Source organism: Marmota monax, unplaced genomic scaffold (genome assembly GCF_021218885.2).
Source record: "Marmota monax isolate L192 unplaced genomic scaffold, Marmota_monax_Labrador192_F-V1.1 WCK01_AAM20220418_F8-fsc00444, whole genome shotgun sequence".
NCBI lineage: Eukaryota > Metazoa > Chordata > Mammalia > Rodentia > Sciuridae > Marmota > Marmota monax.
In genome coordinates this window covers 399,509-412,553 of record NW_026692644.1, presented here as the reverse complement: position 1 = coordinate 412,553, position 13,045 = coordinate 399,509, and the positions used below count along the sequence as shown (strand labels likewise).

The 13,045-nt window shown below is 42.7% G+C and overlaps 1 protein-coding gene across 1 annotated transcript; it reads right to left on the bottom strand.

Annotated features, from left to right (window-relative positions):
- Positions 1-1,452: 1,452 nt before the first annotated feature.
- LOC131424238 (endogenous retrovirus group K member 10 Gag polyprotein-like) lies at positions 1,453-2,922 on the bottom strand. The gene is made up of 2 exons (XM_058579903.1): positions 2,583-2,922; positions 1,453-2,544 (listed from the first exon to the last, which is right to left on the bottom strand). The coding sequence occupies exon 2, from the start codon at positions 2,463-2,465 to the stop codon at positions 1,584-1,586; it is 882 nt and encodes a 293-aa protein (XP_058435886.1). The 5' UTR covers positions 2,466-2,544; positions 2,583-2,922; the 3' UTR covers positions 1,453-1,583.
- Positions 2,923-13,045: the final 10,123 nt, after the last annotated feature.

Sequence of the window (13,045 nt, the reverse complement as noted above, 5' to 3'; positions counted from 1 at the left end):
GTATGACTCAGTCCTAAGGAGGCGCCTTCCCCAGATCTGAAGCCATATCAGCCGACGCCTTTTTTCGTGGGGCGGGGCGTGGACGCGTCTAACCCGCATGCAATAGGACATGCTCTCCTTGAGGTCCACGTCAAGGATCACTCAAGTGCAGTGCCTTGCCTCGCATCCTATATCGTGACGATGGTGGACGAAGGGGGATAGCTGAGGCTGAACTGTGGCTGTTTATAATGACAAACAAGTTGACAGCACCCTGAAAGAAAGGCACGAACTTCAAGGCGATAGAAAAGCACTAGTGTGGAAACCCATCTGCGTGCAATGGCAGTAAGACCGGCAGAGTGCAAGGGCTTTCCAACACTAAGAGAATAACAAGGAAAGTCATGTCGATCCCAGTGCAATGTTATAATAACTTGGGGTGTAACGACCATGACAAAGGTTTACTGCTTAAGATGCGCAAGCCAGACTTGAGGCGAGTTGCCATTTTCTAAAGCTGCAAGAGCTTGTATGATCATAGCCTTATCGTGAGCACTGCGGGCCTTAAGGCAACAGAGAAACCACAAACAGAGGAACATACCGAAGCAACACATTGCACCAAAAATGCCTACCCCCACCCACTCTTTGAAGAAGGAAACAGCAGAAGATATCCAATCGGTGAACTGACCCAAAGTCACGGGATCGACACGAGTACTGTTCAAGACAGCTATCTGGGTTAGTTGAGACTGGATCATGTCTTCCGCTGCCATGGACCAGGTTCCGGATAGATACTCTCCGATGATGCGGGAGGCATTTCTGGAATTATTAAATCTGACAGAGGTTATACATAAATGTGCACGTTGATCAACACAACCCAAACGTACTAGATCAGACAATTCCTCAACTTGAGCTTGAAGTAGATCTATCCTTTGATTAGCAGCCAGAATCCCAGATAAAATGTGTTGATTAATTCTACTTTGAGATTCAAGTATGGTGGATGTTTGTTGAATAACCTGATTAATAGTGGCAGCAGTTTGAATTTGGCTGGCTATGGCTACTCCAGCTATAACTGCTGCAGCAGCAGATACCGCCACAGCTGTCACTATGGCTGCCGTAATTCCAAAATCTCTACGGGCTCTAATCAGTTCAACAATAGGAAATGACTCTGGATCTGCAGTAACCGGGATCGGGACAAAGGTTGGAAATTTCATAACCATTGCCGTAGTCCAGGAGCCATTCCAACACTCAGACAAATAACAGGTAATATTAGAACAATTAAGCATCCCCTGTGATGTAACATTAGCCAAAAGAAACAGGAACGGAGATTGGAGACAGACTGCTGCGGAGGGTAATGTAGCATTAAACAATTGTGAATTATTTGCAAAAATTTTAAGCCTCCTACCTCGCTCCGAGTCTTGGTACTGCCAGAAACATTAAACAGCCAACTTTGGACTCCTAATATTTCCCTGGGGAAACACAAGCGCGGACTAGACTAGCCCAATCTGAGGGAGTCATGCAAAATCTAGTAAGTCCCTCCACCTGAGTGAGAGTGAAAGCGGCATCTATGCCATAAGTGCGGACAGATTCTGCCAAGGTTTTAATTATCTTAAAGTCTAAAGGCTCATGATATCTTCCCCTGTTATTGTCCTGAAATACAGGGTATGCAAGTCCCATATCTGTATTAACTGTCCTCCAAACTTGTGCATGAAAAGATCTCCCGGAACCTTGGCTCCCCCCACATACGGAGGTGGGGCAATCGGCACCATATCTTCTTCTAGATATTCTACCTCCTCCTCCTCAGAGTTTTGTTGACCAATGTTAACTCCCTTCCCCTTCTTACAGTAGGCCTGCGTGCCCTGTGTCTCCTTTTTCTTCTTTTTCATTTTTATCTTATGTAGTTGTTGTAACAATATATCAAGGTCCTCAGAACTCTCTGAGTCGCTTGTGTTCTCAGGCGTTTTTAATTCGGTCAAGTCTGGGTAGAGCCTTCTCCTATTTTTATCTTCAGGCTCTTTTGCCTTCTCACTACTGTTACTTTTAATACTCTCTGCCACTCCACTACATGATCCTTCAGATTTTTCCTCATGCAGTTGCTCAAGAATAGCTTGACCCTCACTCACAGCTTCCTGGCATTTACCATCTGTAAGGCAACCACGGACCATTTTCCAAAGGGGTATCACCCCACCCTCTAATATGCCCTGCTCAGAAGCAAAGTCAAGATCTTTGCCTAATTTATCCCAACTAGGCACAGTAAGGCTGCCCGAAAATGCAAACCACGGTGCAGCGATATCTATCTTCTGTAAAAATCTCTGTAAAGTACTATGTTTCACTTCCAGTCCCTTGGAACGTAACAGGCCATCTAGGGCCAGGAGAAGCGGACTTGAAGATGCGGCACCCATGACACAACAACAAAGGAAGCACAAAAAAAAGAAAGCGAAAGTAGAAGCGAAAGTACACAGTGCAGCTGCAATAAAATGTAAGGCTCTCTCTTTCATTACAGAGGAGCTGTCCCGCTTTGGTCGCGGATCCCACTTACTAGGGACTAACCCCGCTTTGATCGCGGATCCCACTTACCTGGGACTAACCCCGCTTTGATCGCGGATCCCACTTACCTGGGACTAACCGGTGCACCACCCCTGACTGCTGAAAGTTCTGGTTCCCGGGTTTCGGCACCACTTGTCGTGACCCCTTGCCCGCAAGGAAGACGCAACTCAGGAATCTTCTTTCAGCAGTTTATTCAGGCCCTTGATATTTCTTCTTCTCCCTCTCTGATGCCCCTCCCAGCCTTAATAAAGCATCCCAAGCCCCAATGCAAAGCTGCCGCGTGGAGCTTTCTCACAGGGTGGTGAAAAATCATGTGCCAACTTTCCCAGATAAGGAGTTGTTTGTCACAGACCACAGCGGAGCCAGCGTCATCTTGTAATGGCGACCATAATCTGCAGAAACGGCAGAAGCGGCTCACCACACTCTCCTACTGGTATTATAAAGAGCACTGATAATTCATGGTATGAACTGTTTAAAGAGATTTGTAAAGTAACTACATTTGATGCCACCAATCCACCACTTTTAAAAGCATGATGTTTAGTTACTCTGTACATGATAGTTTTGAACAATTCTGGAAAACTAAGAAATATGATGATGTTTGTTGGTGGCTTCTGGTTTCATTGGACAAAGTGACAAAGGAGAATGATGAGCTCAAAAATTTAGTTTCTAAGCTGCCGTCACATATAATTGATCTGAAAGCTGCTAAGTGTGTTCTGAAGTAGACTCTTCTCTCTTGTAGTCAAAGGGCTGAGTTTGATGAAAACCAAACACAAACTCTAATTGTGCAATTGGCTGAATTACATGGATGTTTAACTCTCAGCCTCAGAAGGTGTCTGCAGTTAAAGTGAGAGCTTGGAAAAGGATGGGATCCTGCAAATTGGGATGGTGATGTATGGGAGGAGACTGAAGTGGCTGGGGTTATTAAACTTCCATATTATAATGAATTTATCTTGCCAGAAATCATTGAGTCCCCACCCTTTTCCACAACAGAGGAATCCCTATACACACCTTTGTGGCATTGGCTTCTTCACCCTGGCTGGAGGGAACTAATCCTGCTTTGCTTATGGAAACAGTAAAAACCTTCTGTGACTCAGTTGCTCAGCATGAAGATGTTCATACTCCTAGGACCCACCCTCACCACACACTTTTGCCTCCAGGACTATAACTAGGTCTAAATTCAAATTGACCTCTAGAAGTGACATGTCTTGAAAATAGATCAATACCTTGCTGAATCTCACTCCTCAACCTTGGCTCAGGGTTGTCTTGTGTCAATACTTACTTGGCCTCTATTGTTCAGGTCTGAGAAACGCACTCATAAATAAAAGCAAATCATTGGCCTTAACCCCTAGGTGAAGGGAGACTGGACCCATGGCTTCTCTGTATCTCCATGGAGATCTCTAAGATGTGAAGATGAAGAGGTACATTTACTTGAAAAAGAGTCAAGTAGTTTACCCAGAAAGTGACTCATTTATTGCTGCCCTCTGGACATGGGTTAGCAAGGCAGTGAGATTTGTATGTGAAACCCTCAATATGGCTGCTGTGTTTTATCATGTTTCCTGAGGATGATGTTCAAAATGACAGTTGTAAACCTTTGGTTTCTGATAATGGGGATGATTCCACAAAAAGGCTGCCCCTGTCCTGGATTAGGACATGGTCCCCACAATGTTATTTTAACTTGCCTGTTTACCCAAGATTATTGATATGCTCTGTGAAAATACTTGGCACTTCTCAAGTCTGGGGAATCAGTGGCCTGTCTCCACCTGCTGCTCCTCTGACACAAAGGCTAACTTGGACACAAAGCTCTGCAGCCATGTGATCCTGCAGGAGCCAGGCAGGGGGCACCCTTCCCACACACTTCACATGACTTCTCCTGCAGTATTTCTTAATTCAAGGAGAAATGATGGAGTCTGAATCTCGCTTATGCTTTCACTGCAAGTGAAGTAATGAAGTGGAACCTCCTTTCTCCACAGAAAAGTCTTAACAGAGTTTCTCCAGAAATCTTCACCATGGCTGATTTTAGGTCTGTCAGAAAAAGTCTCTACAAAAGAGTTCAATGTATATAAACTTCCTATTTTCATGTTGCCCTGTTTCCATGGCCACTGGATGGGAAGAAATCAGCACTCCAGGTGCTGGTTACCCCCTTACTAGTTTTTCACAAACCCATGTATACAGTATAGTAGTTTGTAGAAATGTGCAAACAAGGCCTCTGGTCTTGAGCTGGGCATCAAAGAGATGTCTATATTTTTAACATAAGTTACCAAATGGACTCCATGGTAACAGCTGGAAGGGGGAGGAAAGAAAGGGGAGAAGCAGCTCTCCCCTTCTCAGATGTTGTTCTTGAAGGGTTAACTTGCCCAAAACAGTAAAAGAAAAAAAGCTGCTTTTATGTGAATTTCTGCAGACTGTGAACTTCTGAGTCCCTCTCCTTACATACTGGGTATAAAATTCTGGAACTACCTGAGGTCGTGGTTCAGGGGATTGATTGATTACAGCAAAAGCTGTGCCCTCTGAACCTGGTTGCAGCCAAATAAAACTGTTTCCTGCTATCTTCAGTGCCTTGTCTCATCTGTCCCTACAACAGTAACAGAACAACACCAAAGCTGTAGATGACAGAGTTAATACCATGTTGAACTCTAGCATTAACTAATCATAAAAACGAAATGCTTTTCTCCCTCACCATAATAATAGGAACTGGGGAAGTGCTGTCAGCAATGAGGGATACGGACATCAGCTGTTTTCATAACCTTCCTAGAATCCAAGCGGGAGGCTGGGTGAAAACTGGCCAGCCTGTCTCCTCAGAGCTGGGGGGCTGATTGGAACTCTGTGGGCCACAACTGCATCCTGCTCCTGAGGAAGAGGGTGCAACTGACCTTATGTGAGGAGGGGGTTCTTCCACTTACAGAGCTATGATGTGAAGGCCAGGAGACTTCAAGGAAGGCTTGGTTTCCATGAGGCCTCCCTCAGAACCCTAGGCCAGCCTCCTCGCCCCCACTGTCTAGTGTGCGCCTGCTCTTACCACTCGCTGGTGCCCACATGTGTGCCTGTCATGTGGAAAACATCCCATGCATCCAACCCACACAAGTGAAAGGGGCCATAAATCATTTAGTTTGGGAAAACAGGAGGCATGGGACTGAAGCCAACCAGGTCATCTGACCTAGCCCAAGATATAAGACAGCCCTGGGAAGAATCTTGTCATTACTACTATTCTTTTTATTTTTAATATTTTACTTTTTAGTTGTAGTTGGACACAATATCTTTATTTTATTTATTTTTATGTGGTGCAGAGGATTGAACCCAGGGTCTCGCATGTGCTAGGCTAGCGCTCTACCACTGAGCCACAACCATAGCCCCAGTATTGTTCTTGTCTGCAGCGTGTGACACAGTGTCCGCCCACCAGTGACCCCAGATTTACCTAGACCAAGGCATCCTCCCCTAGGCACATTACTTTTCACTTTAAACCTGGGCAAAAGAGGATGCTGAAAGGATTTCCCTGGGTATTTGTCTAATCATGCATCCAGTATGGAAGGGATAGAACCTGAGTTGGACAGAAGATTTTCAATCCTCTCTTTCCATTTCAAATTCCGCTCTAAAGGAACTCTTGTTTCTAGGCTGTTGGGCCTTCCCTTGCTGCCAGAGGACAGGCAAACGTTACCCGCCAAGCCCTTTGTGGCTCTAATGACTGTGGAAAATATGGTCGCCCACTAGGGCTAACGCACACCTCTGTGGGTCTCAACTTCCTACTCAAACTCTCCTAGAGGGCCAGAGTCCCAACCTGCATGCACTCAAGCAGCCAGGAAGGAGATCTGGGGCATACCTGGGACCAAGTTCCTCATCACATTTCCTCTTCTGGGCCCCAGGTGCTGATGAAATGTGGGGGTGGGGGACTTACACCAGTCTGGGATTGTCACTGTCCCGGAAATGGGTCTTGCAGTGGTCTGGGTAGAGCCCCAGATTACATCTGCAACCTAGGTGGCCTGGGACCCTGTCCCCAAAGAAGCAGAAGCAGTCTCCAGAACTCAACCTTCTCATGGGACTAAGATGTGGCATGTCTGCCATTCTGTCATCGCTTCCCCACCCATTGTTCTCATGGCATCCCATTCTTCTGTGTAGACATGAGGCCATATTTCCGGTCCCAAAGTCAGCTTGTGTTTTCAGTTGACCCTGGAATCATTCATCTTGGTAAAAATGTGAAAGGATGCTTCCATATCCAGGGGAGGCCATGAAGGCAGATCATCTAATATTCTGTGGACACTGCCAGCTTTTGAGTCTACAGGACTCTAGAATAATTTAATTCTAAACTCTAATTGAACTCAAACTAAGGACTTTTTTATTTTATTAGTAAAATATTTTGCTTTGTTCCAGGTGTGGTGGTGATGACTATAATCTCAGCCACTCAGGAGGCTGAGGCAGGAGAATCAAGAGTTCAAAGCCAGCCTCAGCAAAGATGAGGGGCTAAGCAATTCAGTGAGACCCTGTTTCTAAATAAAATGCAAAATAGGGCTGGAGATATGGCAAAGTTGTTGAATGTCCCTGAGTTCAGTCCCAGGCATTCCCCTTGCCAAAAAAAGGCCCCTGTTTCTTCTGATGATCAGAATCACAGCCTCTGGGACAGGAACTCATGTGCTGTTCCTTTGCTAGAAAAATTTTTTTAAATACATTTTCTCTCAAAGTCATGTTATTATTAGATTGGCATTGGGGCAGAGGATGAAACATTCAGTAACACCTTAACCGCATGTTTTCATGACTCATAGCTGTTATCTATCAGCAATTTTTTGGTTTTGAAACAGTTTGCCTGATGTTAGGAGAAGTACTATAGCACAGCTTAATCATGCTGTGTGCTTGCATGGTGTATGATTCATATCCTTCTGTTTTCAAACTATATATTTGCATCCAGACAGTGACTCCTGTAGATAATATAGAATTGGACCTTGTTTTTATTCTGCCTGATGATCTTTAGCTTTGGATAGGATTCTTTAGTAATTTCACATTTCATTTTACTGTTGATGTAATTAAAAAATTTATGTCTGCCTTTTTACATTCTTCTATTTTCTTATGTTGTTTTTATTCCTCTATTCCTCTTTACTGTGTGTGTTTGTGTTTTACTGGGGATTGAGCCCAGGGGTGCACTATAACTGAACTACATTTTCTGTCCCTTTTAAAGTTTTACTTTGAGAGAGTTGGAGGCCAAGATGCTGAGGCTGGCCTAGAATTTTTGATCCTACCAGCATGGTTTGTACCACCATATCAGGCTACAGCTCTATTTTGTTTTGTTTGCTAATGAAGAATGTCTTCAATGATTTGTTTTCAGTGTTTTTATGTATTGGTCTAGTGATAACTTATCATGTGTGAGAAATATGCTCACTTGTCCAAACCCAAATAATTGCCTTGTTATAGACCTGGGCCTTCTGAGAAACTGAGGCAGAATAAAGATCCCCTTCAAATCTCAATTCTTGCAATCAAGTCAGAAAAATTTCAGACATGTCACCTGGTAATAGGCATGAGCTTATTGAAAGGATAGGAAAAGGGGAAGGGAACACTTTCAAGGGAGAATGTGGTTTCTTTCAGAGAGGAGAAGGACACTGTTCTTCTCCTGCACTCCAGTTTTATTGTGTTATGGGCCAGGCTCTATGGGCAGTGACCAAATAGGCTCCACTTTACCTGAGACTCCATATCATGTAAGAAATGCTTCTCCCATGGAAAAGCCCCACCTCTGTACTCATTAATAGTTACCTAGCATAGCACACTTGGCAACACAACATAGCAATTCTTATACAATGTAAAATTGTTCTCTTTTGTTCCATTTTTCTTGGGTAAGATACCTTGTCAGATTGATTGTCTGGACATTAGTAAACATTTTCTAATGTGTACTGTACTAGGATCATTTTGACCCACTTCCTTCTGCTTGCTTGCTGCTATGCCAACCTGGAAAGCCCCGTGGGAAATGCCAATGTACCCATTGCATCGTCTTGCTAACTGCCCAATCCATCTTCTGTACCCCTGCTTGCAGCTATGTCAACCCAGATGTGATTTTTGCCTTTAAATATCCTAAAATGCTCAGGCTCGGGGCTGTTCTTTGCAGAGACAGTTATGGGTCCTGTGGGGTGCTGTGGCTGGTTGGCCAGCTAAATAAAAACTCCTCAATTTGTACAAAACTGGTGTGTTTTCTAAGTGACTGGCCCCACAACAATTTGTATCCCAGAGAAGTTTCCATAGAGGCCTGTGCAGGCCCATACACTTGACTTTTGGCTGACTGTAGGGTGACATCAGATTTTCAAGTCACCACTGTCATGGCAACTCTATGTCACCTTGGCCCATGCCGAGTGGTTTTAACTGGATTTCTTATAAAAAAAATTATCCTTATCTTCCAAAATCTTGCCTGTGAAAAGGGTCACAAAAGTCTCTCCCTGCAAAGTAATTTGGGTTCCTCTAAGGGTGTTTCCTGACTGTATTTCTTCTGCAGATAATAGGTGGTTTGCTGAGGAATGTGACATCACCTGTCAACGTTGGCTGGGCAGGGTTGCAGGTAAATTGCTTTTTGGCAAAGAAAGCATGTGGGATCAGCACAGTGGGCCCATTTTATAGAATAATTCTCTTTACATTGTATTCCCACTGTTGACTTCAGTCTTTACCCTAAAAGACTGAGACAAAGGTACAGAGAAAGCACAGCTTTACTGATGGTCTCACAAGATGGAATGCCTGGGGAAGCAGGCACACCCAGAGCCATTATGATCAGCATTTTATCCTCAGGTGCACAAGGTCCCCTCTACCTAACCCAGTTTCTCATTGGCTAAGTAATATTGGGTGTTCATCTTCCGGATCATCACCTGGGTTCCACTGTCTCCCATTGGGTCATTTAAAGGAATGTGTTGCCAGACACAGTCGCACATACTTGCAACCATAGTGTCTTGGGAGGCTAAAGCAGGAGGATTGCAATTTCAAGTCTCTGCAACTTAGTTATTTCCTAAGCAACTTAGCAAGACCCTGTCTCAAAATAAAATAAAACTAGAAAGAACTGAAAATTTGGCTCAGTGGTTAAGCCCCCTTTAGTTAAATCCCTGGTATCAAAAAAAATTATATTTATGTATTTAAAGAAATATACCATTAGTTGTCCCCACTTTCCTTTGTTATCTTGCAGCAGAAAAGTCTTTGTGTATTGAATGCATCTTGGCATGTACAGAGTTTTTACTTCTTCTAAACTAACAGATATTTCTATCTCTGTTGGTCAGGTTGATCCCTTCCCCTACCTCCTGTGGTGGTGAAGGTGATCCCCCACTCCCTGTCTTGACAGGGTCACAGTGAGAAAAAGTGCTGGCAAAGCCGCTCTCCCACTGTCTTGACAGGGTCACAGTGAGGATGAATGCTGGCAAAGCCGCACTGGTTGGTGGGAAACCAAAACCATGAGACCCTTTTTTATGTAATTGGGACTTTTCATTTTCATGCTTATGTTCCTGACAGGAGGCATGAGCATGTTAAATTCCAAACAAATTAAATTTCAGATGGCTGAAAAATAACAGGTAGTTCATGCCTTGGAGGCTGTTCTACTACCCCTCAGCATATCAAGGACAAAGTAGAAGGCTGTTCTTCTATCTCAGTTCATTGAGGACAAATCTGATAATGGACAACAATCATCCTCTGAAAGGTCATGAGAATTTTAGGCACCACATTGATTATATCAACTAGAACCCAAGCCCGTATTTCCGGCCTCTTAGAAAACCTAATCATTATGCTTATTTTACAAAGTTCACCACATGTAGTCTCATTTTTGATTAAGGAAAGTTATATTATACACTTAGGAAAGTTAAAACATATAAAGATATATTCTTCTCTTTTTATAAACCCTTTTTTACTTTACATAGGGATATATGATGAGCATAGTTAATATTGGTGGAAAGTGGATTGATGTTTAAAACTTACTTTCTATTGAGAAAGATTATAAAGATATGAGAACAAGTGCACCTTGACTGAGAAACAAAGAAACTCTTTGAGAAAGCAGCTCAACCAGTTTTATGAGAATAAATTTAGGAATTAATTAAAATAGCTTTATAAGACACAGTTTTAGAATAATGTTAGAAATATTATTTTATTTAGATTCTTAAGTTTAGAAATTCTTAAGTTTTTAGTTGTATGGGTTTCTGATATGTTTTAAGAATGATTTATAAACTTTAGGATGTTTTAAGTATAAGATTTAAGGGGACTTTTTTAGATGGGAATTTTAGATTGGAAATAAAGTACAAGTGTACTTTAAACTTAAAGGTTAATGATTGGTTAGGAGACTTAGAGTCTGGTTACGTAGTTTGGCATTAGTTAATAAGAAAATAGCATATCTTGAGGAAAATAGTAAATCTTGGGAAAATCTGAAAAATGTAAATTAGTGACGTATTTTATTAATGATTCTGTACTTTTAATAATTAAATAACTAAAGGTCATATCCTGGAAAAATGTAAATTAATGTTACATTTTTTGTACAAGACTTTGTCATGTCTTGGCAAAGTTTTAAATTATATAATCAATGACGTATTCTGAATCTATAATGATGAGAAAAATTGTAATAAAAGATGACCCAGAGAAAGCTGCATTAGAGCTCTCTCTCTGGAGATTGCTCCAACGGAATGACTCCTGTCTCATCTTTTCGCCGATGCCACTCATCCTTCAGGACTCCCTGGACCCCGCTAGGGCAGGACCCCGGCACTGTGGGTCAAGTGTAGTTCAGGTGCATGAACTCTGGATCTGCCACATGCAGAGGCTGTGGTGCTGTTTGGTAACCTCCAATTATGCTCTGTTTCCCATCAGGCTGCCTTTTCCTACATCCCAGTTTTACATTTAAGGGCTAAATACTATATTCTGGAAATTGATCCTTGGACTTTTTATTTCTCACACCATGTATATCTCATCAGAATCATCCACATAGTCATTCTAACAATTCCAGATAAAGAGAAACATTATCCTACATAGCTCTATATGCCCCTACACATATAGCTGTATATCCCTTTTCTACATTCCGTTTTTGCATATTATTATTTTATATATCATACCTATAAAATTATAGATTAAACAGTAATTGGCTGGAATAGTTTTAGCATTATGTAAAACTATGTCTTTTGAGGACATTAAAGAGAGATAAATGGTATAATTAGAATTTTTTTTCTTTTCTTTTTTTTTTGTTATGGGGAATTGAACTCAGGCGCACTGACCACAGAGCCACATCCTCAATGCTATTTTGTATTTATTAAGAGATTGGTTCTCACTAAGTTGTTTAGTGCCTTCCTTTTGCTGATGCTGGCTTTGAACTAGCAATCCTCCTGCCTCAGCCTCTGAAGCCACTGGGATTACAGGAGTGTGCCACCATGCCCAGCCTAATCTTTTTTGTCATTTTCTTTATTTAATCAATAATAGATTGGAGTCACCATCTGGAGTTATATTCTAAAACCCATTACATATATGCTCCCTCCCACTTTCTTTGTACTACATAAAAAGGGGACTGGGGATGTGGCCCCTGCCATGGATTCAAGAAACAAAACAAAACAACAACAACAAAAACCACCTGGAGTTCAGCTTTCAGCCCTGGACAGGTGTGTGGCTGCTTTTCCACACTTGTGGAGATATAATCTTTATACATTAGCCCCCCCCCCTCCCCTTGTTCATGGGCGATTTTGTTAGGTAGCATGAATTAGGGCCAGTGTGCAGGATGTGGAAGACTTCACAAAGTCCAAGTTTACAGTAAAGAAAAAACTTTATTTACTTTCCAGGAAGGGGTAGATACCACAGGCCTTATCTGCCCCAAGTATATTTTCATATGCAGGCTCTATGAGCAGAGCTGAGCAGGGTTTTTGTTTCTTTCTGGTTTGACTATCAGTTGAAACCCAGGAAGCTGAGAACACTGGGTCAGCATCTAGGAGTATGTTGCCTTCCTGGCAGGAGCAGGTGGGCTTGTGGATTTTTTTTAAAAATGTAGGTGTCTTTGAATGATTGACATGGGAAGAACACATGAGAGGGGGACTCCTCCTGAGACACAAAGTGAGGTCAGTCTGTGCAATGGAGTGATGGGTGTCAAGGGGACAAATGCGCACGAGCTCACAGACATGTTATGGGATCCATGGATGCATGGATCCCCGAAGCCACAGATAATAGCAAACCTTACATAGAACATTTCCTATACATACCTGCCTATGATCACTCTTTCTATAAAACCTCAAAATCCTTGTCAGCCCCTGAAGACAGGGCTAAGCACAGGGTTCCCTTGTCTTCCTGGAGCAGCTGTACTAGTCAAAGTTCCTTTCCTGCTTTTCATCATGACCTTTTTTTCTATTTGGTTTTGGTGTAAACAGCTGACCTGACCTGTGGGATCACCAGAGTCAGGCCACTGCCTAGGACTCCTCTAACCGTAGAATGTAGAACATGTACAAAAAATGCACAGGCATCCAATTTATTTCCACTGCACATTGCTGCCTTACAGGATTGCCTCCTTCTCCCACCCGCCTTCTGCTGGGGATGGGACACTGAGCCAAGGCACCAACACCAATTGCTTCCTTTC